The 27,750-nt window shown below is 50.7% G+C and overlaps 1 protein-coding gene across 1 annotated transcript; it reads left to right on the forward strand.

The window, feature by feature from the left end:
* Positions 1–786: 786 nt before the first annotated feature.
* Positions 787–19,194, forward strand: LOC134488877 (H-2 class I histocompatibility antigen, Q9 alpha chain-like). The gene is made up of 9 exons (XM_063291217.1): positions 787–898; positions 5,923–6,198; positions 9,477–9,752; positions 11,172–11,453; positions 14,912–15,004; positions 15,546–15,578; positions 16,328–16,360; positions 17,922–17,955; positions 18,892–19,194. The coding sequence occupies exons 1-8, from the start codon at positions 829–831 to the stop codon at positions 17,939–17,941; spliced, it is 1,083 nt and encodes a 360-aa protein (XP_063147287.1). The 5' UTR covers positions 787–828; the 3' UTR covers positions 17,942–17,955; positions 18,892–19,194.
* Positions 19,195–27,750: the final 8,556 nt, after the last annotated feature.

Genomic DNA, 27,750 nt, shown 5'->3' on the forward strand with positions numbered 1-27,750 from the left:
TTTGGGAAGCAGCCTGGAGAGGCCGGGGAGGGGGAGCATGTCTGCCGAAGGCCAGTTTCCAGAGGCTCACCCAGCAATTGGAAAGTCCTCTCTAACGACCTGGGGCTTCTTCATCCGTAGAAAAACAGACTCATGAAAGGGAGGCAGAACCTCACTCCTCTTCCCCACAGGCCCAGCCAATTTTGCACTCTGTACATGCTCGGTGGGAGGCTGACAGCAGAAGAGAGCAGACCGTTCAAGCCCTGAAAAGACCCTCGCATCTTACTCATACTTTGCTCATCATAGGAAGTGTAGGGAATTAGCGTATTTTGTCCCCCCCCCCCACCTTTTCCTCCTCCGGGAAAGGCCCGTCTCCGCCTTCAAGCCGCCGCAAGGGCCGCTGAGCGTTTCTGGCCAGGGCGAAACTTCGCTCGGGGTTTCGGCCCTTCCGCTCCTCCCCGGCTGGGAGGGGCTGCGCGGAGTCGGAAAGGGACGCCCCCTCCGGCCCCTGGCCTGCCCCCTCCCCCCTCCCCCCTCCCCCGGATGACCCCCCCCCCGCTCTTCCGAGCCCGCAGTTCCGCCCCTCCCCCAAGACGCGGCATCCCCCGAGGGGTTTTCCCGAAGGGCGACGCCCAGGGAGCTTTCGCTTGCCTTTTCCCGCCTCCCCGGTAGGTTGCGCCTGGCCGTCTGCCCAGCAACCATAGAGAGCATCGGAATCCTTTTTTTCTATTGGTTAAGCTTGGCCAATCGCGGCTCGCCCTGGATTGTTGCGGTGTGGATCACGCGGAGCGCCCCGTTACTTCCCCGGAACTGGAGGAGGTCTGGCGCAGGTGAAGGTCTGCGGACAGGATGGCTCTGCGCCCTGCGCCCCCGTTGCTTCTGGGGCTGCTGGCGGTCGCCCTGCTGGAGAGCGGCTTCGGTGAGTCCCGTCGGGGGTTCCGGCCCCTTTTTCTGCCGGTGGGAATCCGTCCGGGGAATCTCTCTCTCTGTTCTTCTTGCCCCAAAAGATTCCCCCAGAAATAGCATCCCGATTCGGTCCTCTTTCTAGTCCGCTCCCCCTCCCGCTCCTTCCAGAACAGGCCCCAAAGCGTGGGTGGGGCCCTGCTGCCGCTCCCCCCCCCGCCACGGAGGGCCACTCTGGGAACCGGACAAGGGTCCCCCCTCCAGATGTCAGCCAAGTCTACCTGAGCGCCCAAGCGCGCTTCTTTCCGTCCCTCGAAGTGGGGGTTGTCTTAAGGCAGCGTCTCCCGTGACCAGGTCAGGTCCACAAAGCTCCTGGCTGCCTTCGCACGACCGCTCAGCTTGGGTCGTATGACCTCCCTTCGGCGGTGGCTTTGCTGCTCTTTCTGGCTTCTGGTGCTGTGAGGACCCGGCCCGTCTCTCGAATCGGTTCCGTGTATTGGCAAACGCGGAGGCTGGTGCGCTTGAGCGATCGGGTTAAGGTTGCCGTGTGAATGCAGCAGGCTGAGGCAACGGAGAAGCGCTCCTTGAATCGTCTTCATAAAGAACCTTAATCTTGATTTTCACCTTGTCCTCGATTCTCCCACCCCCGTCCCAAACCCCCATATCCCGCATCCCGGAAATGCTGCTTCACTGGGAAAGTTCTTAAAAATTCAGGGAGATATTCAGAGATACCTCTGGCTTGAAAACAGCCCCTGTCCTTCATACTGATCAGGGGTTGACCACAGAAAATGTTTTTGACATTTTGTGTTATGTCATAAAATGTTGTAATAAATGTGCCAAATTTAATTCCCACGGGAGTTATGGGTCCCGGATTTTGGACGCATAAATAAAACCTCTTGAGTTTTACAGTCATTTGGGAGGTTAAAGGTTTAACAAAGCGGTCAGTGTTGAAGGACTGGAATGTGATGGCTTTTCCTTGGAGAACAGTTGCAAGTGGAGATCACCTTCTGTATTTAGCCTGATTTTATTCTTCTTTTGAACTGCTGTGTGTCAAGAGAAGGTTCTCTCAAGGCATTGCAGCGCCTGATTGGCAATTCCAGGGGATTCTTTTACAGGTTCTGTCCAGGAGTTCTACCCCAGGAAACGTGGTCTGCAAAGCGAAATCCGTCGAACTTAACTCGAATGTCTGAAACCTTGAGCCGTAAGAGGAGGCAGCAACACCGGCCGCACTTTTTCCCTGCTTTGGTTTTTATCTTTTTCTGGACTGTCTGCAGTTATACCCGATTATGGTCCATAGCTGGGAAAATGCTCACATTCCATGAATGTTTCTTAGGCCTAATTTTAAAAGACCAGGCTAAAACCGAAATGCTCGGGAATGCCTGGACGCTTGGCACTAGACGCGAGCGGGCGGGATATGCAACGAGTGAGAACAGTCAGTCAGAGAGAGGGGCAAAGCAGGAGTGGATCGCTGAGAGCTCATGAGGGTTTTGCCCCCTTAGTCCCTCGCTGAACCCGTTCGAGACCCCAGTCCCACTGGGGAAAAGACCCAGAATCCGTAGCTCTGTATCTCGAGCCTGTGCAGGATTGCATCTTGTGCCCCGTTTCTGGAAAAGGAAGTTTCGCTTGCAGTCCTGCCTGCTCTTGCCACCTCGCCCCTGAGTACGGCAGCTTGCTCTCCTTGGGCCTGGTGCCGAGCGACCAAGAGTTCCCGGGCGTTTGTGGACTCAGCTTGGTCTAGGATGCTCAGTTTCCAGACACCTCAGCCATCCATAGACACACAGAGATAAATCACATTTACGCAGCATTCAAAAGAGACAAAAAGAAAGCTAAGAAGGAAGCAGAAAGACCAGAAGGCATCTCTCCAGCAGCCAACGCCCAGAGAAGCAGGGGTTAACACCAGAGAAACAGTCAAGCGGAAAACCAGCAAGGAAGCACCAAGGGGACAAACAGTCAAACAGACAAATCAAGCAGAAAACAACACCCCGGTCAAGGAAGTCCCAAAGAGAACCCCCCACCACCAACACGGGCAGGGCAAGCTGCGGCCTAGAAACAGGGAGCAAACCCCACCCTCACCAGCACTGATGATTTGGGCAGTGAAACGTCTGCAAGCAAACAGCCAAGCTCAGAGAGCACCGAGGACTCCGGAGCTGAACCCTGAGCTGCACATGTTCTCTTTGGAGCGGCTGGAAAAAGTTTGGAGGTCCCCAGTGATGGCTGTGACTCTCCACCACCCCTGCTTTCTTTCTTTATTTGTTTAATGGATTTGTTAAGGCTGCCCAACTCCAAAAAGACTCTGGGTGACTTACAACCTATCAGACATATGAAGTTTGAAAAACGCAGCTGAAACAGTGTGACTGCCTGGAGTAAACCAGCCTTCCCCAACATCCAAAATACTTTGTTTCTGATATTTGCCTAATTATTTTTGGTGTCTCCTGGTTGGTGTGTTTAAGTTGTGACTTGTACTGGTTTTTATAGTAGTTTTTATGACTTGCTCTTGAGTAAAGCAAGGTAAGATTTTGATGATGGTGATGGTGGTGATGATGATTAGTTGTCCCCTCCTGCAAGAAGGATAGGAAAAGCTGGGGTTAAGACGTGATTTGATTTAAAGCTCAGTTCTGATGGATTAAACCAGCTTGAATATTTCAAGTGGCTCGTTTACTGTCTGTGACAACTAATGTCGGCAGGATCAAGGATCACCAAACAAAAGCTGTCATACTTTTGTCATGTTATGTGAGCCGACTCCCTCGAAAAGACCATTATGCTGGGACTGGTCGGTGGTAAAAGAAGAAGGGGCCGCCCCAGGACTCACTGGCTTGACACCATTCCAGGGACACTGGAATGACTTTGATGGAACTAAAGGACGCTGTAAGAGATAGGAAGGCATGGAGAGCATCGATCCACAAAGTGACTGGGAGTTGGACAGGACTGAATGGACAACCATACTTCATCGTCCTATTTCCTTTTTCTCGTGGTATAATTCTGTGCTGCTCTTTGGCCGTAACAAAGTTTGTATCCAAACAGATCCAAACAAATAATTCATAAAGTGATGGATTTCAGTGGAAGGGATGCAGATTCTGCTTGGATGTTTCAGCAAGAGCTGTTGGACAAGGGAACCCCTTGGCCAGAGTTGGGGCCACCCTTCCCTGGAGAGGCTCAAACGGAGGCCGGGGCCATCGTGGGGGGAAGAGAGAGGCTTTCATTGGGCTCCCGCGCTAAACGGGTTAGACTAGATGACCTCCGTGGCTCTCTTCAACACGCAGAGGCTATGCTTCTGCATGTCGAGGGTGATTTGCAAAGTGCGGGATTAGCATGGAAGGAGGTGTCATGACCCCGTTGCAAGGCACAAAGAGCCTCACAACGTGGATCATGATCATTAAGGAAAAGGAGAAGGAGATAATTAAAACCGTGCTTAAACCAAGCACCCAAAGCACCCACACCCATGGACTCATATACAGCTGAAAAGAAGGGCTTCAGATAAGCAGTGATAAGCCGCACCTGGTGCCCTGGAGGACACACCGGAACCAAGAGGACAAGGAAAGACTCCGGGAAAACGCCCACGCAGCCATCAAGGAGCCCATCTAGAGGGATTGGGGACAATGAAGGGTGGAGGAGCACGGGACCCCGCAAGAGGGTATAAACAGGGCGCCTCACCACCGCAACCCCGTTCCCGTTTTTCGTTCTGTCAGCCACCATTCCAATAAAGCGGAAATCCTTAATACCTATTAAGTGAGTCCGTGCCTTATTGCGAAGCGAGACTGACCTTGACAGGAGGGCAGCTTCCTGAACATGCCCTGGAAAGTGAACCAAGGGTTTTAGGTCCAGAGCAGCCTTTCTCAACTTTTTGACCCTGGAGGAACCCTCGAAATAGGCCTCGGGGAACCCCTGCACATTCAGGCTCAAATATAGGCCAGAACTTTAAAAATTATTATATCCATTTCATGGGTAGGCCTGTATATATGCATCAACAGCATTCTTAAACTAAAAATAAAGAAGGAAACTTACTTCTTTAATGTGAAGCTGCCCAAAACTGAAATAATTTTTTAAATAATTCATGATCTCCCAGGGAACTCCCAGTGACCTCATGGAACCCTGGTTGAGAAGCCCTGATCTGGAGTCCACCTGGTGCCTTGCAAGAATCTGGGAATGACAGTTTCAGTGCCTGGATTGCATTGCTGAAAGGAAGGAATCTTGGGACAATCAGCAGTGAGATTTTCTGTGGAATGAGGGTGGGCCCCATTCAGTCCTGGGGTCAAAGCCAGTCCCTGCTCAGGGGCCTCAGCTCCGGGCCTGGAAGGGGAACCTCCCAGCAGGCGGGAGCCGAGCAGGAAGATCCCCGGGGGCTGCAGGCTCCATTCCCGCCCCCTTCACCCCCCCTTGACTGCCTCATCTCCCTGGCAAGCAGTCTGGGTTTGCCCCCCACCCGAGGGTCCCACGGCCTCTGGCCTCACCCAGGTGCCTCCTTCCCCACTTTCCTCCCCCATTTTATAAAATCTCCCCTCAAATCTGCACCTATTAACAATCCATTTTGGGTTTTTTCAGTGAATGGAAAGTTGGGGTGACCAGGTGGGGTTTCCTGCTGTTCTTGAGCTTCTGGGGGTGGGACCCCCCTCCTTTCTGTGGGGCGAAGGCGGCTTCTGTGGGGCAGAGTCTCCCCAATCCCGGAGAGGGTGGGGGGAGGCCTCGCTGGAAGGGGGGAGGGAACCATTGGGGGGCAGATGGGGTTTGGGGGTGCTGCTCTCCCTCTGGCCCAGCCTCCCCTCCCCTTCCGCTCTCACCCCCCCAACCTCTCTGCCCCCCAACCCTTCAGGGCCTCCAGAAGCCACCACTTTGCCTCTCGGTCGCTCCCTCTTTCCCCCTTGGCCTTCTGCTCCTCTTCCATCCTCTCTCCCGCCTTTCCCCTTCTTCCTCTGCCCCCCGAGGTCTCCCTGGGATGTCTTCCTCCTCCTCCTTCCTCCCCAGACCTTCAAATTGGGGCCTGCGGTGCCCCATTGGATCCCTCAGCTGAAGCCCCCTAACTCTGCCCCTCTGTTTCCCTCCCAGGCTCCTCCTCGCACTCCGTCAAGTATTTGTTCACCTCCATGTCGGACCCCAGTCAGGGGCTGCCCCACTTTCTTGGTCTGGCGTTCGTGGACGGTCAAGTCTTCATTTCCTACGACAGGAACAAGAGGAAGGCGCAGCCTCGAGTCTCCTGGGTGGAGCAGGTGGGGAAGGAGGACCCCCAGTACTGGGACACTCAGACCCAGATAGCGCGTGGTGTTCAGGAGGATTTCAGGGGAAACCTGGAGAAACTGAGGCGTCGCTACAACCAGAGCGAGGGTGAGTGATGGGTCGGGGGGCTCCTCCTACCCCACATTCCCCCCCCAGGAGCAGTGGGGAGAAAGGGAGTCCTTCGCAAGGGACAGGACGCTTCCACACTTTTTAAAAAGGCTCTTTTAAAAATATATTTTTTAAAACTTAAGATAATTTTATTAAGGAGCGTGTGGCGTAAAGCGGTAGGCGGCAGTATTGCGACCGAAACTCTCCCCGCGACCCGAGTTCGATCCCAGCGGAATCTGGATTCTCTCTTGGGTAGCCGGCTCAGGTCGACTCAGCCTTTCATCCTTCCTTCCTTCCGAGGTGGGTAAAATGAGCACCCGGCTTGCTGGGGAAGGTGACGACTGGGGAAGAACGCCTCGCTATAGTCTGCCAAGAAAACGCCACGTCCCCACAAAGGGCCAGACATTACTCTTTTATCTTTTGTGTTTTATCTTTGCCCCATAACAAAAGTTCTCTGTGCAGATTACAGTTACTGAAAACATTTTAAAAGTAAATATATATATACTATATAGCCCAGGAGTGATATAAAATGCGATAAAGAACAGACCAAATCTCCTCTCTGCCCCCCCCCCACAATTCTCTCCCAGGAGAGACAGAGGGCCTGGCCTTGATGGTTCTCCTTCTGGGGGGGAGGAAGGGAATGGCAGGTCCCCCCCCCCACATCCACAGAAGGCAGGTGGGTCCCAAGAAGGTCTTGGTGGAAGCTGGTTGTCTGTCTCCTTCTGTCTGTCTCCCCCCCCCCAGAGAAAAGAGGGACCAAGTGTGGATTCAGGATCCCCCCCGGCTCCCCCCATCCCAGGAGAAGCGTTTCTGGCACCCCCTTTCTGCAGGGGCGAGGGGGGCCCAAAGGCCAGGACCCTCTTCTCTGCCTCCGGTTGGAAGAATTGGGCAGGGAGGCCAAGTGGGGCTGAGGTTCATGAATGGGGTGCAGGACCCCTCCCGGCATCCGTCCCATCTTGTGAGGAGGACAGAAAGGAAAGAAACCCCCATTTGGGGCCTTCCTGAGCTGGTCGGAGCTGCCGGGGCTCCCCAGCCTTGGTCCATCAGGGTTGGACTCCTGCACTCCCCTCTCGGTGGGGCTGCCCTTAAGGGGGGAAGCCCTTCCTCAGCAGCCCCCCCTTCTGCCATCTTTGGGGGCACAAGATTCCCTTTAAAGGAACCTTATTTAAGTGAGGGTCTCCCCAGATCCCTTCTAGGTCCCCTCCCAGCCTCTGAGGGGAACAGAGCTCCACCTGGTGGAGAAAGGAGGAAGGAGCCCAGCCAGGTGATGGGAAGCCCAGAAGATTTGGGGCGCCATCTGAGTCTGTCCAAGTGGAGGACAGAAGGGCCTAAGCAAGGCCCTGCTGGATCAGACCCCAGGCTCAGCCGGCTGCTCTCCCAGTGGCCCACCACCATCACCAGTGGATGCACACTGTGTCGACCCCCTGATTGAACTGTTTACCGTTAGTCCACAATCCCCTCATTTGAGACAGCCAGCTCTGATCCCACTCGCTTATAGGAGCAGGTAGGATTTTTGGCCCCGGGGGCATCCCATCGGCCAACCTCTACAGTTTGGATGCCCACCCCCCGCGTGTGCAGAGAACCTCGGGGGCTCTTCGCAGTCCCTTGGTGTTTCTACCACTCTGGACCATTTAGTGTCCTCAGCAAATTCCACTCGTCATGCCCGATTCCAGATCCTTTAGAAATCTATTAAAAAGAACCGGTCCTAGGACAAAACCCTGGGAAACCCACAAGAGGAGCTGCGCTTTTATTCCTTGGCTGCTACGCTTACTGAGAAGTCTTTGATAAGGGACTTTATCGAAGACTTTTTGAAAGCAGCAGTAGACGATGTCTACTGGCCAGTCTTATCCTCATGGTTATTACCACCCTCAAAAACTCTAGTAGATTCGTTAGAAAAGGACCTTCCGTTAGTGGCGCCATGTTGGGTATCCTTGAGCAAGGCCTGTGTCTCCAGATGTTTAGCAATTCTGTCTTTAATAGCAGTGCCCACTATCTTCCCTGGAACAGATGTTAAGCGCACAGGATGCTTAATGTTCTGGAATGTTCTGTTGTCACCCTGAGCCCTTCTTTAACATCGGAGTTACGTTGGCTACCTTCCGTCCTTAACTATGGAGGCTGAGTGTACAGACGGGTTGCATATTTTAATGAGAAAGTCCCCAATCTCAGCTCTGAGCTCCTTCCCAACCCTTGGGTGATACCACCGGGGCCTGGTGGTCTGCTGAGGCTCAGCGTGTCAGTGAGGCCGAGCGCTTCTTCTCTGGCTCAGCTCGTCTGATTCCCTTCCTGAGAACGGGAGGAAAGGCTCAGGGATTGCCCCAGTTTTCCTCCTGGGAAGGAGAAAAGAAGACCCAGCCGAAGGAGAGATGCAGACGGTGGAGATACAGAAATTCAAAGGGGGACCTGCAGTAGAAGCCTAGGGAGAAAAGTTGAGTGAGCCCCCTGGGGGGCTTTCGGCCAGTCCCACCCTCTCAGCCCAGCCTATTTTCCCTTCGATTGGTACCAATCAATTTGAACTTCCAAATCCCTTTAAAACGTCAAGAACGCTTTGGATGCGCAAATGAAATTGGGCCGCTCGCTACTGTTCCTAAGGAAAATATTTCTTTGTGGCCATTCAAGTCTTCATTACCACATTGCACTAACCCATGGTTTGTTTCTGGTTAGCACAAGTGGGAACCCTGGACGCTGTTCCTTTAGGTCTAGGAGGGTCCCCCTTTTGGGGGGCAATGGAGGGAGGGGCAGAGGCTGGGGACCCCTTACCATCCCCCCTTCCTTTGCGGAGCAGAGGAACTGGGGAAGGGCCCTCAGTTGGCTTCTCTCTGGGGAAAAGGAGGTTGTGGGAACTGGACCCTATAAAATTCTTTTGGGGGGGAACGAGACCCCCCCCTCCTGGGTGTGTATGAATGCGAAACTCTCAGTGGGGGTCTGATCAGGGGACCCCCAGGCAGATGTGGGGCTTTTCCTGAGGAAGAAGCTTCTGAGGAGCCTCTGTTGGGCTTGTCATGGGGGTGGGGGGTCCCCTCTGCCCCTTGCCCCCCTTCCGGCCATTTGTCCCCCCATTGAGCCTCCAGATGGAGGACTTTGGGCTCTGCGGATCCAGGGCAAAGATGGCGCTGCTTGTTCCGCCTTTTGCCCAGAGGGAGACTTTGGGGAGGGAGGACATGGAGGGAGACGTGGGGGGCAGCCGGTCTGGAGACCCTCACAGTGTGATTTGGGGGCAGGGAGGGGGGTGTCTGTCTCTCCTGAGGACTCCTCAAACCATCTTCCTGTCCCTCTTTCAGGCCATCACACAGTGCAAATGATGGTTGGCTGTGAGCTCAGAGGAGACGGGAGCAAAGGAGGGTTTTGGAAGTATGGCTACGACGGGAGGACCTTCATGACCTTTGACAAGGAGACCCTCACCTGGGTGGCTCCCGACCCCCAGGCCCAGATGAGCCAGAGGAAATGGGACGCTATTCCAGGATATAATCAGCAAAAGAAGGCCTACCTGGAGGAAATCTGCATTGAGGGGCTGGGGAAGTACCTGTCCTACGGGAAGGAGACGCTGCTGAGGACAGGTGAGCCTCTGGTCCCAGGCCAACTCTCCTCCTCCCTGGCCGGTTTCTTGCACGCATTCGGCCCCCTTTGGGTCCCTGGTCCTCAAGGGAGGGAATCCCCCTCCTCCCCTCCCAGCAGCTCTCCAGGACGCCGGAAGAAGCTCTCTTTGGTTCCCCTTGCCAGGCAGCCCTTAAAGGGGGCAGGAAACACCACCTCTGCCCCCCAAGCCGCAGGTGGGGCAGGCCAGAATCCAGGGCCTGGTGGGGTCTGTGTGGATCAGGCAGCAGAAGCACTTCGGGGTGTCCTGTGCATAGCCCATGATGAGGCCACAGGGCCCCTTGGGGCTCTTCAGCAAAACCCCCTTTAGCCAAAGAGTGGCCACGTGTGACTCATGGCCTTGATTCCCTCCCAGCCACTCTCCTTCCCTCCACATCCCACAGGGGGCTCCCTCCCTCCCTGGCCACTGGCAGTGCACCTCCCACCCCCACCACTAGGGGGCACCTCTTCCGCCAGTGATAGGACATCATCAGTGCCCACACTTGGGCAAAAAAGACCAAGGGTGAGGGGTGTTTATTTCCCAAGGGGGAAAAAAATCCAAGGATTCTGTGGCTCTTTCTCTTAAACCTCAAATGTGTCCTTTAACTCTGACTTAGTGACTCCCCCCCTCAAAACAACCCCCTCCCCATCTTTAGGAACAGTCCTTCCCCCCACAGGGCTTCCAGGTCACATTAGAATATTCTTCCCCTTTTTTTTCCTGTGAGTTTGTTGTTATTTTCCCCTCAAGACCACCCCTCCCCCTGCAGCTCCACCCCTTCTCTGGGCTCCTTGATTCCTCCGGGATCCACTGGGTGAGATCAGGCTCCATGGGGGAATCCCCCCACCATCGCCAGCAACCCCTCCCTGCCCTAGGAGTGCTGGCTCTCTCCTCCGTTGCATCCCCTCTCTCTGCCTGCTTTCAAGAGACAGAATAGTTTTTCTGTGCGGATTCCAAAATTTTGGTTGTGTCTCTTGGAAAGAGGCCTGGAGCAGCCTAAGATCTGGGGGAGCGGAAGAGGGCCCAAAAGGGAGGGAGAAACCTCTGTGTTGTTTCTCTGAAAGGGGACTTAGAAGACCAGCTCCAGAATCCCTCCCCCGAAGGGAACAGCCCAAGATCCGTCACAGTTCAAAGCAGTTCCTGTGGAATTTCCTTGGACCCTCAATTTGCTGCCGGAGGTTTTTCAGACTGAGTCCCTGGAAGGGCTCAAAATCAGGAGTCCTTGTGGCTGAGCATTTCCAGATTTGGAGCATGTCCTAAAACTCTCGGAGGCGCTGCGGGTGTGGAGTGTTAAATCCCTGCATTACAACTAAGTAGTGGGAGCTTTCCTGCCCGTCAGATTTCTCCTCCACCTTCCAGGCTCAGGAGGGGCTCGGAGTTAATTCCGGCCGTGCCGTTTCTGCAGAGACCCCGGTGGTGACGGTGAGCAGCAGGACGGAGGCCGACGATGGGATGGAGACGCACGTCTGCCGAGTCCACGGCTTCTACCCCAAGGAGATCGACGCCTCCTGGAGGAGGGACGGGGAGGTCTGGCTGCAGGACACCCTCCGTGGCTCTGTGGCCCCCAACGCGGACGGGACCTTCCACTACTGGCTCAGCATCCGGATCGATCCCAAGGAGAGAGGCCGCTATCGGTGCCACGTGGAGCATGACGGCCTGCAGGAGCCTGTGGACGTGTCCGTGAAGGGTGAGAGGCGGCAGGGAGGGAAAGGCTTGGCTCTTTTTCAGGCTGGAGGATTGTGGGAGAGAAGTGTGACCCCAGCTGTGTCCAGATGTGAGCTCACTTGAGCTCTAATCAATTGTTTTTTCCCTTTTTTGAGGTTTGTGGACCTGCAGGGAATGGGCCAGAGAACTGGCTTCTGCTTATTTAAAGGAAGCAACAGAATCCCATCAGAATAGTTGGCCAATCCTGATGAAATGGACTTAGATCCTCTCTTAGCCTCCGTCCCTCCCCTGTTTGCAGCCTCCAGCAGAGGAGCAGCAGAAACAGATTTTCTTTTATTTAGAAGTCCTAAAATTTTGTTTTTGTTGTTGTTGATCAGAATGAAATAGAAAACAGATAGATCAAGTGATCTCTAAAAGAAGATAGGGTCATCTGGATGTTTCGTGGGATTAAATTTTTGTGGCAAATTAGGCCTTTTGTCTAGTGAGAGCTCCCTCTGGAGGCAGCCCAAAGCTGCTTCATCTTCATTAAATGAGGTCGGATGGCCCAGCAATTAAGGGGATCCACAGCTGGCTTGAAAATGTTCCTCAAGGTGTGCCCAGTGATGGTTCCTCATCAGGTTGAAGATGTCAAATGGGGTGCCAGAAGAATCAGCCCTGCGTCCTCTGTTCTTCAACGTTCCCTTTAATGCCTTGGAGGAATAGGTAGAACCAATAGTTCTCAAATTCCCAGGGATCTAAAGCTGGCTGAGTGAGCTCATATCCTCAAAGAAAGAAGTCAAATTCAGAATGGACTGCGGGTAACAGAATGAAATTGAAGAGAGACTAGAAAGAAAAGAGTGTCCAGGAAGGATGGGAAACCTCAAATGAGATCCTGTGATGGGAGGTGTCTGTGAAGGGGGAGGCAATGTGATGGACTTCAGTGGCACTGCTGGTTCTCAGGAAGGAGGGGGCACATTCCGAGGAGGGGAGCAGGATAGGAGAAAACATGATCCAGAGCTAGAATGTGGGAAGCCTTTATTTCTTTGTTTACGTTTTAAATTAATGTTATTTATGTCTCCAATTTGTACTACTGCCCATCTCCCCCCTAATAATTTGGAAGTTGTAGTTGAGTCAAAATAGTCCCGCCCTAGAGCCTTCCCAGGTTATTTCCCCTCAGGTTAGGTAGGGTAGCTTTAGTCTGGCAAGACTGATGTCAGGCCCAGCCCACGAACAACAGAGGATCAATCCAACCAAACTTCAGTTCTTTATTTGCTCACACAGTTAGGGCAGAACCTTGCCAGACTAAAGCTACCCTACCTAACCTGAGGGGAAATGGCCTGGGAAGGCTCTAGGGCGGGGCTGTTCTGAACCTCTTGGTCTTCCCACGTTCCAGCTCTGGACTGTGTTTTCTCCTATCCTGCTGCCCTCCTTGGAATGCGCCCCCTCCTTCCTGAGAGCCAGCAGTGCTGCTGAAGTCCATCACTTACACGTATTAAAGGCACAATCCCGTCTGTCTGAATACCTTAATGGAATACTTTAAGCAGATGGTTAGATTATTTGGCCTCTTAGGTTCCTTCCTTCCAGCTGTATGATTCTACAGGTAGTCCCTGCTTAACAACCATTCTTTTAGTGATGGTTCAGACTTACAACAGTGCTTGAAAAATTGACTTATGACTGGTCCTCACACTTATGAATGTCAGTGTCCCCACGGTCAGATGGTCACAATTTGGCCACTGCAAAAAAGTCATAAAATTGGGTCGGATTCGCTTAATGACTGCTTCGCTTAGCAACCTAAATTCAATTCCAACTGTGGTCATTAAGCGAGGACTACCTGTAAGTGCAATGTTCTTTACGTAGGAAACAAGAATCAAAGGTGCAAGTATTGGGTGGGGGATACTTGGCTTGCTAAAAAGATTTTGTGATCGGGATTGATTGGAGACTGAATATGAGCCAGGAGCATAAAGTCCCTTCAAAGAAGGCATGTGGAATTTTAGGCTACATCAAACAGACTGTAACTTCCAAAGGATGAGGGTGATTTTCTCACTGTCTTCTGCTAGGATCAGAGCCCGCCTCAAGGACAACGCCCACTTCTGGGCAACACCCGTTAATACAGATTCAGAGCAACTGGAAAAGGTTCCCAGGAGAGCAGCAAGGCTGATCGGGGACTAGAACCCGAATCCTCTGTAGGGGGATAGAAGGAGCTCCGCGTGACTAGCCTTGAGCAACGGGTGCTGGTGGTGGTGGGGTTTGTGACAGCATCTTTCGAATAAGCAGAGGGCTGCCACCTAGAAGACAGGCAAGGTCTGTCGCCCTCGTTCCTGAATGCAGGGCGTGGATTTGAATGACAGGGAGGCCTTCCCTGGGGTCCTCCCCCTAACCCCGGGGTGGGTGAGAGACAAGAGGATTCCCACCTCCTGGGCTGCCTTCCTGGCACTTAAAAGCTCCAGATGCCAAGACTGGAACCGTTTCTGTTCAGCCACTTCCTGGCCAGTCGACAGAGTGCAGAAGCGAGGATTCATGTGATGATTCCGGATGTTAAATCCTAACCTTAGAAATCCTCAATACAATCCATTTAGGATGTACTGTAGAAGAATTCTTTATCAGGAATAAGTAACTTGGGGAAAGAAAGAACATGAAACCTAGGCAAAGCCCTGAATGAGGCTTTCCCAGCTCCACCTTTGAATTAAACATTTTCCCCTCCCTCTGATGAGATCATCTCACAGATTATCTTTTCCACTCGTCCTCACGCCCCTCCCAACCAGCTCACCTTCCCAGACACAGCACAGGCAGGACTTCTCCCCCTGCCTCTGCTGGGGTGTTGCCCCTCCGCCTCCTGCACAGACTCACTGGTGCTGCCTCGTGTCTTGCCTGCCACCCTCTCTCTCAAGCCCTATATACAAATCCACGGCAGGGCTTCGTAGTTCGGTGAACCCTGACCATTCCTTTCTTTTCCTCCGGGGAACAGAGCAGTCTTACGAGAGATGAGCCAAATGAGACTGTCTCTTTAAAAAAAAGACACATGATATAAACCCTTTTGCTTTAAATAATAAAATGCAAAGATTCAAGCTTAAGAAAAAAAGCTAGCATGCAGAGCTGCCCAATTCTGCTCAAATTCATGACATAATGGGGCAGCTGATAAAAAGAACAAAAACGTTTTTAAGGTTTCACTAATTTTGTTTATATTATTGTGTTGTTGAATTTATTTTTGTTAACCTGATGAGAGTCACAAGGTTGCAAACAGCTGCTTTTGAGCTGAAGAGCTAAAGGTGAATGTCGGCTGCCTTCGTGCTGGGCTGGTGGGAGACCAAGGCAGAGTCACGAGGACACGTCCGCTAACCGTGGTTAGCAGGGTGTCTTCAATTCGAGGGACGTGAGGATGAGCCCTGAGTCTTCTTAACTTGGGCGATTCCCAGTAGTCCCTTGGCTGCGTTAGGTCTCTCCCTGACTTGGAACGATGGTTTGGGGTTCTCCTTCAATCCTCTGCTCTTTCTCCCAATTCAGTTCCGGAATCCAACCTGGGGCTCATCATCATCGGCTGCGTTGTGGCTGCTCTTCTCCTGGTGTCTGCGATTGCTTTGATCCTGGTATTTCTCAGTAAGTGTCCCACCTTTGCTGGGTGGCTGTGAAGGGAGAGGGGGAGACTCCTCCCCAGTCCCCCCCTTTGGGGAGCTTCTTCTGGGCTCCCTTTTCCCTGTTTTCCCAGCCCTCTTTGGGAGCATCCGAAATCTCGGCCTCTTGCTGGGACTCCAGTCTCGACTCAGCTGAGTCTGCGGTTTGGACAGTCCTGCCTTCTTCTGGCTGGGAAGAGGCATCGCGGTTCCGTCCCTTTCAAAAGCTTTGGTCAAAAAGCAGCAGAGAAGGATTTCAGTGAAAATCCTCCTCCTCTCCCAGCTGTTGCTGCTGCTTTCCCCATTTCCCTCCATCCCTCCCAGAGGCAGCAGGTCTCTCTTGGGGCAAGTCAGGGGATACATTTGCATTTTGAAGCTCTTTCTGTGTCTGTTCAAAGTAGTTGCCAGGAGAGGTTGTGACTAAACAACTGTGAAAACATCTCCTGGGGCTTTTCCTCCTGCAGAGGGAGAGGTTGGATGATCTCTGGTGGATTATTCTTAGCTTTGACTGAGCTTTTTCCTTGCAGAGATACGTCAAGATGGCTACAAGGGAGCATCAAGTTAGTGATTTGTCCTCTTTCCCTCTTATCTCCAAGTCAGAGCGGGAATCAGAGGCAGCCTCAGTTGAGGGGTTTGTGTGTCTTTGTGTCTAAACACAAAAGCAGCTCATGAAGCTGCAGAGTTGTGCTACCTTCTTCTTCCCCCCAAGAACCAAGCTGGGGGAGGTGGGTCCCCTTTAATTCCAGCCAGGCTGTTCTTGGGAGTGGAGACCCCAAGGAGGAACATCTGGGACACGGAAGGCTCAGGAAGGTGAGAAGACCCGGCTGGGCGGAAGGTCCATCTGACTGAGAAGCTCTTCTGTTTTCTATGTATGCGGAAAGGAAAGGCTTGGCCATAATCTGGTCAGGAAGCTCCGTAAAAAGTAGTGAACCCAGAAGGAATTGAGGAGAAAAGGAGCCTTGGCAGGTGCCAGCTGGGTCTCCTCTTGGTCTGCCACCACAAGGCTCACCAAGTATGAACTGGTGGGAAAAAGGAGCTTTGGAGCCATCTGTGTCCTCCCCCCAGCAGCACCCTGTGGCTGTAGAATGGCTGAAGTATTGCTCTATTGAAAGGAGATATATAAATGTTAAGAATTCTTTCCTATGTCTCTTAGATAAAGCAGTGTGGTTGAAACTCTTGTCATTGTGTGCCTGTGTGTGTGTGTGTGTGTGTGTGTGTGTGTGTGTGTGTCAGAAAGGGGCTGAGTTTCTACAGCTCTTCCTGTCCAGCCAAGAGACTGACCTCCTTCCTCCTTTTCTCTCTTTTCCAGCAAGTGACAAAGGATCCGACAGTTCAGGCCGGGGTAAGCCGGAGGGAGCCGCTCTGCCTCTTAGCAAGAGTGCTGGGGGGGGTGAAAAGAGGGAGAGCCCCCCCAGGTGTGAAAGGGCCCCCTAATACCCGCTCCCTGTGTTCCCTCTGGGTCTGGTTCTGGGGAAACGAGGATTTATTTGGATAGAATTGGAACAAGGATAGATAAATCTACTGAGATTTAAATCAATATTGTTGCCCTTTCTGTGGACACTTTTTCGCCGAGTGTAATATCTTAAACGTGGGTGGGAGAATTACGTTGTTTCTCCTGTTTATTAGATGGCAAGTTGTTCTTGCACAATTAAAATTATTTTACATCGTTCTATGAACAGAAAGTGTGGGATTGGAAAAGTGGTTTCTCATTAAAGAGGGGCTTAAGGGAAACTACTGATTTTTTTGCCTTTGTCCCAAGGAGTTATCCAAGTCTCCTTTTTCCTCCCATTTTAATAATTTTGTTCTCCCTTTTTCCTTGTTCCTCCTTTTACTCTGTACAAAATCAGGTTCCCTTTTTCCCCACTTCCTCTCTCTTCCTTGATTTCTAACAGTTGTTAGAAGGAATTCTTACCAGGGTTTGTCTGGGGCTGGGCATGAAAAGATGCAGGCAGTTGCTGGAACAGAGGTTGAACGTTTATTTCCCAAGAGCATGTACAGAGTGCAGAGTATGCTGGTTGGAAGGTGGCCACACCTGTATTTTGCCCACAAGCCCTTTATATAGGAGAGCCTGGCTGCTGCTATGCAAAGGTGTTCCTGCCCCCTAGGAACTTGAGGAAAGTGCAGTTTACCCGATTTCGGAGAGGGGGCGCTCTGTGGTTTGGCCCCCTGCTCTCGGTGCTTCCTGTCCCGATGTCTGGGTTCCCTGCGGCTTTGTCTACTAGCTTGGAATGTTCTCCTTGGAGGGAATCTTTTGTGGTTGGATTATGGAGATCTGTTGGGCTGGGGAAGAAGGTCTCCCGGAATGGGCTCTGCTGAAATCTGTGAATGAGCAGCCTTTTGTGTCCCAAGGTTTCTGATTGAATCGGAAGGGAATCCTTTGTCTAAACAGTTGGGCTTCCTTTTACATATTAATATCTGGCATCGCCTTTTTGCATCAAACGCTTTCTATTTTGTAACCTTTAACCCTTTATCTTGCTCAAGGAGAAGGCAGTATTGCAGGGAGACAGTGTTCTGGGGGAAGACAACATGGAGGGCAGGGGGAGGTCTTAATTCCTTCCAACACAGTTACAAAATTCACTTTCCTCCCACTGCTTTGTTCCTGCAGAGGAGAACGGGAAACTCCCTGTTGGATTTCCAGCCTCACATTCAGGCAGGGGAGGCAGCCCAGAGCCTGCGTGGCAGAGCCTGGCCCCCCTTGGAGCAAAGAGCCCCCAGCTCTGGGGTGGGAAATCGGGAAAGCGCCAGAAGCGCCCTGAGCCCCAGTGGTTAGAGCCTGTTCTGGCAGCACAGCCTGGTCTCCTCCGAGGGTCCCTGAAGCTGCGGAGGCTGAAGAGAGAGAGGCCTCCTCCTCAGAGGACCAGGACAGGGGAGGGACTCACTCTTTGTCTTTCTCTCCAATGCAGGGAGCAAGGAGGCCATTTAGCAGCACCCTCGCAGGTGAGTGGCCCCGGTGGGGGCTGGATTGGGGGGAAGGGGGGGGCTTTCAGGTCAAGGGACCCATCGATGGTGAAGATCCTTTGGGGAACCCCTCTTCTCTCTCCGGCTCATCTGCAGCATTGAAGGAGGAGTTTGTGGGAGGGGCTCTGGGGCGTGGCCTGCCTGTCCCCCTCCTCCCAGGGTTCCTTCTGCTGGGGGAGGCTGGGCTGCTTCCACTTTCCCTCCCTGACTTTAAAGGAAATGGTGGGTGACAGCAGCTGGGAACGCTCCCTGTTGCTGGGGAGGAAGGGACCCTGTCCTCCCCCTCGTCTCCCGGAAGGGCCCCCCCCCACAGCAGGAGGCGGTGCTGGCCATGCTGCAGGGCCCAGACCGGGGCCCCTCCCTTGATCTGATTGTCTTGCATGCACAAGGCTCAGAGACCTGCAGAGATCAGAGGGTCCCCAGTGCAAGGGGGAGGGGAGGGGAGGGGAGGGAGGGAGCAGCAGAGGACTTCCTGAATGTCCTCCACTCATGGATGGAGAGGAGACGCCTCTCCTTTCCCTGTGTCCGTCTGGGAATCCAACCCTCCGGATGCTGAAGGAAGACCTGGGCTCTCTGGAGGCCGTGAAACCTGTTGCACTCGGCTCTTAGGGCAAAATAATTGGACTAAAATTGGATTTTGTGTATTTGAGGGGGGGCATCTATACTGTTTATAATTTGTGAAGGGGGTTCCCCCCGCCCGCCTCCAGCAGCCATTCACAGCCCTGCCCACCCCCTCCTGTAACTTAGACAATCCCACCCCGCAGATTCCATCTCCCTCTCCCTCTCTTGAGGCAGCTGATTCTGCTCCTTCCCTTGAGGATCAGCACTTTTGCTCCAGCCTGGACTCTGGGCTTCCTCATCTTGGCTTCCTCTCAAACTGACCCTCCTGTTTTTTCCTCCCTCCTTGTACAGTAGCAGAACTTTGGGGCTGCCGATTCCCACCCTAAGGAGAGAGGAAGGAAGAGCGACCGACCTTCTTCCGAATTACGCTGTTCTCTCAGGAGGACCTCTTCAGGCCCTCCCAGCCGGCTGTAACTAGGAAGTATTTTGGGTGTTTCATGATTGCCCTGATGCAGATTTTTGTCTGGGATGATCAAGGTTTTTTCATCTGAAGGAGGAATTCTAGGGCCTCCCCTGAAAAGGAAATGTAGTTGATTCATCTGGAGAAGGAAAGAAGGCCTTGCTCTTATATGTAGAATAAAGGCCTTGCAAGAAAAACCATCTTGGACAGGACCATCTCTCCACTGATGGGAAGGGAAAATGCCTCTTTCAGCTGCTCATTCAGAAGTGCGCTTTGAACGCTTGGTATATGTCATCAGGGAAATTGTCCTGAATGTATAAAGGTACTTCAAATTTATGTTGGAAATGTGAACAACAGGAAGGGACATTGTTATCCTGTTTGGGGGACATGTAAAAAAGCTAGAAAGTTTTGGTTACAAATACATATATTAATTCAGAGGACCTTAAAAACTTAGATACAATTGAAATGGAGTCTTTTCTTTTGGGATTGATGGACAAACAGCTGGGAAAAAGTCATGGTTCTTCGTATTTATATGTGATAACTGCAGCAAGATTATTATAGGCACAATGGTGGAAAGATTTGGCACTACCCACAACGGAGGAATGGTTGGTGAAGATGATGGAATTTTCAGAGATGGCTAAACTGGCTTCCTTGGTTAGAGAAAAGACAGTATCTGTCATGAGTACTGATGGTGAGCAGGAGGAGGCCTCTATCCAGGGGGGAAAACGCATGCGTAGTACGGAGGAGTTAAGAGGCGATTCAAAGAGACACAGAACAGACCCGCCTCGACTTTTGGGGTTTACCCGTCTGGGTTTTCTCACGCTTCTTCAGTTTGTTAGGATTTTCTGTCTAATGTAGCAGTAATAAACACTAGAGACCTATTCCTCATCTCTGCGTGATTCCTGACTGTTAGGGCAGTATCTACGTTTATGGCTGACTGGAAACTCTTACAGACTTTTTGCTTGAAACAGAAAAAATGAACTTACGATTTGTGGTTTTGATGATTAGGAAAAATTGATAATAGAAAAAGAGAGAGTTTCTTTTTGTAACCATAGAGTAAGAGGTAATTTTGCATTCGTACCTAGAATGGGTGTAAAGAAAATCGAAAGCTGCTACTGTCTATTTTCATTTTTTCTTTTTGCACTTTTGTCTTTTTCTTTGTTTTCTCCCTTTCCTTTCTTACCTTTATATTATATGTTAGTTTTTATCTTCTTTTCAAAATTCTTAATAAAAATTATATGGAAAAAAAGTGTGTGTTGAGATTTTTTCCATAAAAAATAGTTAACTTTTAAAAAATTAATCTGTTGCCCAATTAATTGGATTATATATTTGATTATCCAAAAGTTTAACAAATAATCAGTATACCAACTGGAAATCATACACTGTTCTAGGCTAATTTAGAAAACTGGAACATGAGAGCAGCGGTGCAGCCAGGCTGCTTCCCTCCTAACCACTGCCGTTTCCTAGATTTTGGGGGGATGATTTTGATTCATCAGATTAATTGTTCAGCTTTGCACGGTCAAGAAAGCAAATACATCTCTTTGAAATTGCAGTTTCCTGTAGAATATTGTTAATAAGCATTCAAGTATTTCTTGCCCTCTTTGAATAACCCTGGTGGCTCAGTCATTTGAGATTCTGCTTTATGTAGCGTTTCTTTACCGCGCATATTGTAAGGTTGCCAGAATTGTTTGCTGAAAATAAATGGTTTTGTTTTCCTCTCTCCTCAGTTACTGCCTGTTTGGGGAGGTTGGAAATGGGGGGGATTTTACCCACTCTGTTGATCAGAGACCCCGATTCCACTTTGAGGGGTGGGAAGTGGGGGAACCGAGGTGAACTTGGAAGGGGCGAGAACTGGGGTGGCTCCCGTCTGCTCCGTTGACAGACCCTTTGCTCCTGTGTCCAGAAGTTTCTCTCGCACCAGCAGTTGATCTTCTGCAAAATGGCCGTCTGGTTTTGGCTTGGTGGCTGCAGCAACCAAGGGTGCGTTTCCTCAGATCCAACTCTGCCTCGGGCGGTGACCAAGTGACGGGTCTTTGAGCCTCATCAACCGGCATGGTGGGGAATGGAGTTCACTGGCCGGCCACCGCCATCCTGGTCACCTTGCAAAAGGGCAGATTCCCAGGCTCTCCTGTTTCTGTGGGATCCCATTCTGCTCTTCAAGTGCCCCATATGACACTGTGGCCCCAAAGCAGGGAGACCCTTGATTTATGGGGACGACTCCCCCATTTTACAGTGGATGCTTTGGGGGCAAGGAGGAGTGAAAAGGCTGGGGCCTTTCATCCCCATTCCCTTTGAGCTTCCCAGATGCCCTCAAGAGCTGGCCATCTTTGAGAGCCTAAAAAGCAGACCTCAAGGCATTTTGTGAGGATTCAATAGTATTTGAGCCTCTTCTACTGATTCAAAACTTTTAGAATATTTATTTATTTATTAAACATGCAGTATATGACCGCCCAGCTCACCTAAGCCACTTTCAGCAGCCAACACAATAAAAACATCAAGAACAGGAGACAATACGTGCAATACCCAAAAGAAAAATGGGTACCAAGGATAAACCAGTCAGCCACAAATCCATGCAGCTCATGGGCTTAGCTGCCTCCTGACCCGCATGTCTGAAAGGAAAGCCAGATCTTTACGAAAGACCAGCAGGGTTCAGTCTAATCTAACTTCAAATGGGAGAATGCTCCAGGGGGCAGAGTGGGCAAACCCAGGGGGGCCCACCGCTGCCCACCGCTGCATTCCGGCCCAGTTGTAACTTCAGGGTGGTCTTCAAGGGCAGCCCCATGTAAAGCCCATCACAGTCACCCGAACGGCCTTTGGAGAGCTTTCAAGAAGACAGCCTCAGCTTCCGAAGGGAGCCTCGTGGAGGGGGAGAGGCTGGGCCCGAAAAGGAGTCAGCAAAGGCAGCCAGGCGCTTCTGCTTCTCCCGCGGCGGCGGGGGGAAAAGGTGGGAGGTCGGTGCGGGGAAGTGTGAGAGGAGGGAGCTGGGTGAACGAACGCGGGCAGGGGAGGCTGGAGCTTGCTATGGAGGCCTCGCATGGCTGGGCGGGGGAGGCTGGAGCTGGCTGGGGCGGTGGCAGTTTCATCCCGTGCTGGGCTCGGAGGCTTCTTGGACCCCAGAGCTGCGTGGTTCTGGGTCTGCTTGCCGCCCCCAAGGCAGGGTGCAGGGCTTCCGAAAGCGGGGTGGGGGGAGATGGGCGGGTGGGGGGAGTTGAAGGCAGTGTTGGGGGCTGGGGGGGCCAAGTCCGGAGAGGCTTGGATGGGGTGGGCGCTCAAGTTAATGACCAGTAAAATTCACTTCAGGACAGCAAGGGGGATTGCCGGGATTGCCATCACTAAGCGAGGGCATCTCGCTTTACGCCCGCATTGCTTAGCGATGGAACTTCAGGGCCGAATTACCACCGTTAAATGAGGACTGCCTGGACAGCCTCCTTCCCACCTTTCAGGTAGGCAGTATCACTGTCCTTTCTGCCTTTCCCGTGCCGTACTTAATCCTTTCGTGAAATGGCAGTCGTCTTTATTTCGATGGTTCAGGCCTCCACTGGGAGTTGTGGAGTTGCAATTCGCCCTCCTAAATATATCAGCATCTCTTGAGATTTATGCCGATGCCACAGTAAATGCAATTGGTGGGCTACAAGCAGAAGATGCTTCGATTTCACAAATAGCTCCGTCCTGGGCTGGAGGGTTTCCCATCAGCCGCGGCCCTGGATCTCCCCCCCCCCTCTTCCGCCCCCCCAGGAAAGAAGCTCAGAGGCAGGCTGGGGAGCCCCGGGGGCCTTGCACAGCCCTCTCCTTTCCTCCAACTTCACGCTGGGAGCAACCGCCCAAGAATGAGAGAGAGAGAGAATCTCTGGCAGGGATGCTTCGTCTCAGCTTGCTCGCTTGAGGTCGGTTGAAATGAATCTCATGGAAGGATGGAAAGACTATTTCAACATTTCCCAACTCTCTGTGTGTTTGGAGGACGGCAGTTCCTGAGTTAATCTGCCCCAAGTGCTCAGACTGCTCCTTTCTTTTGGGAAATCGTTAAGTTTCATTGCCTCAAACCAGGGGAATGGGTGGGCTCTTTTTTTTTGTTGTTTATTCGTTTAGTCGCTTCCGACTCTTCGTGACTTCATGGACCAGCCCACGCCAGAGCTTCCTGTCGGTCGTCAACACCCCCAGCTCCCCCAGGGACGAGTCCGTCACCTCTAGAAAATCATCCATCCACCTTGCCCTTGGTCGGCCCCTCTTCCTTTTGCCTTCCACTCTCCCTAGCGTCAGCATCTTCTCCAGGCTATCCTGTCTTCTCATTATGTGGCCAAAGTATTTCAGTTTTGCCTTTAATATCATTCCCTCAAGTGAGCAGTCTGGCTTTATTTCCTGGAGGATGGACTGGTTTGATCTTCTTGCAGTCCAAGGCACTCTCAGAATTTTCCTCCAACACCACAGTTCAAAAGCATCCATCTTCCTTCGCTCAGCCTTTCTTATGGTCCAGCTCTCGCAGCCATATGTTACTACAGGGAACACCATTGCTTTAACTATGCGGGCCTTTGTTGTCAGTGTGATGTCTCTGCTCTTCACTATTTTATCGAGATTTGTCATTGCTCTTCTTCCAAGGATTAAGCGTCTTCTGATTTCCTGACTGCAGTCAGCATCTGCAGTAATCTTTGCACCTAGGAATACAAAGTCTTTCACTGCTTCTACATTTTCTCCCTCTATTTGCCAGTTATCAATCAAGCTGGTTGCCATAATCTTGGTTTTTTTGAGGTTTAGCTGCAAACCAGCTTTTGCACTTTCTTCTTTCACCTTCATCATAAGGCTCCTCAGTTCCTCTTCACTTTCAGCCATCAAAGTGGTATCATCTGCATATCTGAGATTGTTAATGTTTCTTCCAGAGATTTTAACTCCAGCCTTGGATTCCTCAAGGCCAGCTTGTCGCATGATGTGTTCTGCATACAAGTTGAATAGGTAGGGTGAGAGTATACAGCCCTGCCATACTCCTTTCCCAATCTTAAACCAGTCTGTTGTTCCGTGGTCTGTTCTTACTGTTGCTACTTGGTCGTTATACAGATTCTTCAGGAGGCATACAAGATGACTTGGTATCCCCATACCACTAAGAACTTGCCACAATTTGTTATGGTCCACACAGTCAAAGGCTTTAGAATAGTCAATAAAACAGAAATAGATGTTTTTCTGAAACTCCCTGGCTTTTTCCATTATCCAGCGGATATTGGCAATTTGGTCTCTAGTTCCTCTGCCTTTTCTAAACCCAGCTTGTACATCTGGCAATTCTCGCTCCATGAATTGCTGAAGTCTACCTTGCAGGATCTTGAGCATTACCTTACTGGCATGTGAAATGAGTGCCACTGTTCGATAGTTTGAACATTCTTTAGTGTTTCCCTTTTTTGGTATGGGGATATAAGTTGATTTTTTCCAGTCTGATGGCCATTCTTGTGTTTTCCAAATTTGCTGGCATATAGCCTGCATTACCTTGACAGCATCATCTTGCAAGATTTTGAACAGTTCAGCTGGGATGCCGTCGTCTCCTGTTGCCTTGTTATTAGCAATGCTTCTTAAGGCCCATTCAACCTCACTCTTCAGGGTGTCTGCCTCTAGCTCACTGACCACACCGTCAAAGCTATCCCCGATATTGTTATCCTTCCTATACAGGTCTTCTGTATATTCTTGCCACCTTTTCTTGATCTCTTCTTCTTCTGTTAGGTCCTTGCCATCTTTGTTTTTGATCATACCCATTTTTGCCTGGAATTTACCTCCAATGTTTCTAATTTTCTGGAAGAGGTCTCTTGTCCTTCCTATTCTATTGTCTTCTTCCACTTCCGCGCATTGCTTGTTTAAAAATAATTCCTTATCTCTTCTGGCTAACCTCTGGAATTTTGCATTTAATTGGGCATATCTCCCCCTATCACTGTTGCCTTTTGCTTTCCTTCTTTCTTGGGCTACTTCTAGTGTCTCAGCAGACAGCCATTTTGCCTTCTTGGTTTTCTCTTTCTTTGGGATGTATTTTGTTGCCGCCTCCTGAACAATGCTGCCAACTTCTGTCCAGACAGCAAGGGGGATTGCCGGGATTGCCATCACTAAGCGAGGGCATCTCGCTTTACGCCCGCATTGCTTAGCGATGGAACTTCAGGGCCGAATTACCACCGTTAAATGAGGACTGCCTGGACAGCCTCCTTCCCATCTTTCAGGTAGGCAGTATCACTGTCCTTTCTGCCTTTCCCGTGCCGTACTTAATCCTTTCGTGAAATGGCAGTCGTCTTTATTTCGATGGTTCAGGCCTCCACTGGGAGTTGTGGAGTTGCAATTCGCCCTCCTAAATATATCAGCATCTCTTGAGATTTATGCCGATGCCACAGTAAATGCAATTGGTGGGCTACAAGCAGAAGATGCTTCGATTTCACAAATAGCTCTCCAAAATCCTATGGCTCTGGATTTATTACGAGCTAGTCAAGGAGGAATCGGTGCTCCAGCTGTTGTACAGCAGGTCCCCGGTTTAAGATAGTCCTGGTTTACAAACAACAACTAGTTAAAAACACTGCCGTAAAGACTACTATATTAAAAATTTGAGGTAAGTGCAATGTTTAGGGTTGAATACACAAGACTACTTTGTGTATTATTACGTTGAAGCTGTTTTAGAGTATTTGGAAGTGTTTCTTAAGTGTTTTATATGCACCTCCATCTTGGATTGTATTTTTATCGAAGAATATTGTTTTTATTGTATTCTAATGATTATTTATCCTTGTTTTTATTGTAAACCACCCAGCGTTGCTCTCTGACTGAGATGGTAAAGTACATACTGTATATTAAGACAAACATTTGACTAACTGATGCTAAATAGCTGTTGTTGTTGTTTATTCATTTAGTCGCTTCCGACTCTTCGTGACTTCATGGAGCAGCCCACACCAGAACTTCCTGTTGGTCAACACCCCCAGCTCCCCCAGGGACGAGTCCATCCCCTCTAGAATAAAGTAAATAGCTAGAATAAATAGCTGACTTACATACAAATTCAACTTAGGGACAAACTTAGGAACGGAACTCGTTCTTAAACTGGGGACCTTCTGGACTTATGTTGACCACAACAAAGTAAAGTTCTCCTTGAAGTTCAGGTCATTCTACAACAGTCTGCCAACTTTTATGCCATTGCACAGACGGACACTTCCTTCCCTTCCTTCCCTAATCTCTGGCTGTCTCTCACTTCTTGAAACCTCTCTTTGTGTCTATCATTTTTACTACCTGTTTTGTGTTATTACTTTGTGGTTGCTTTTGTTGCTTAAACTGCTTATATCCTGCCTACAACATTTTGTTGTCCCATTGTTCTCCCACACCGTGGCTTACTGCTGCGGAAATAACAGCCATTAGGGCTCAACTAGGCCGCAAGTAGGAAGGGGAACAAGCCCACTAACGGGCCCTTAGTGATTCTGTCTCTCTCAGGCTCAAAGGGGAGCGGGGAGTGTTGGGTTACAACAAGGAAAGGACACATGTCTCACGTAGTGACGCTGGTTCCCGTCAGTATCTGGTTCCTGATGAGGCAAATGAATGTACTATATAGGAAAGGAAGACATATAACTTGTAGGAAAACGCATGAATAGGAAAGGTAAAGTGCCCATTTGTGTTTTGCTGTGGATGATGAGATTTCTGCTTAACCACAAATACAGAAATTTGCCATAATTTTGAGATAAGGGAACATCTGAGCAGGATGCGGAAAACAGATGTCCATGATGGCAGGAACAGGATAGGAAAAGGGCAGATGTTCATGCTGATGGAACAAGGGTTGTAGTAATGGGCTGACACATTCTGATTGGCTAAATTTTGGCTGAAAGACCTATAAAAGGATGGAGAAAACTAATCCCTAGTGTGGCCAGCCACTCAAAGAAATCTGACCACTTTGGGGGAATAAACATATTTTAACTCTCCGCTTATCATCAGGCTATCTCTATTAAATTCCCGGCTCGGGAACAAACAGAGAAAAGGAAGGAGTTTCATCCGTCTGACACAACCATTTCATGGGATTTATTAACTGCACTAATCAAGACCTACCTCTACTGTGTGACTTCCATCCAAACACAGATTTGATAGAACTAAAGCGATCACACAGGAACTTTATTTTACAAAATAAAGAGCAGGAGGCCAAGCTGCTGTGACCATTATGAAAATATTTAATAAAAGAGCAGGTTCCATAAAAACTTCTCACATGCTAAATTTAAACAAAGGAAAAGTTGGGGTATTTGTGCGTTTACCGAACAAGAGAGTTGCTTGAAACAGGATTTTGCACCTTCCACAGTGGAGTTTCCGGGTCCACATTACTATAAACACCACAAGGATTATGTCCTGTTGGGAAATAAAACCTCCCCTCCCAAATGGCTGCAATTCAACGACTCTTGACTGGCCGAGAGCTTCTAGACAGGCCACCTTCTCCTTTCCAGTCACACTCTTTCCACAGGGGGGCGCTGTTGTCCACCTCCCTGGTCAACTGTGCCATCAGCAAGCCGAAAAGCAACCCGAGAGTGATCTGGCCACAGCAACAGCCTGACGACAATGTCCTCCTGAACCAGTTCAGGTTGCAGCTGCCCCGAGTCGAAAACCAGAGCTCACGTGTGACTCCTGGCACCCATTGGGCTACAATGACTTGGGTCAAGCCCACGGGAGCAACACAATCCTGAGGCATCCTGGACTTCATCTCAGCCAGGCAGCAAATGGGAAACCCCCAGACCCAGCAGCCTCGGGTTCTCTGTTGCCAGCCCAACAGTGGAATCCAGCAG

Source organism: Candoia aspera, chromosome 2, assembly GCF_035149785.1.
Source record: "Candoia aspera isolate rCanAsp1 chromosome 2, rCanAsp1.hap2, whole genome shotgun sequence".
NCBI lineage: Eukaryota > Metazoa > Chordata > Lepidosauria > Squamata > Boidae > Candoia > Candoia aspera.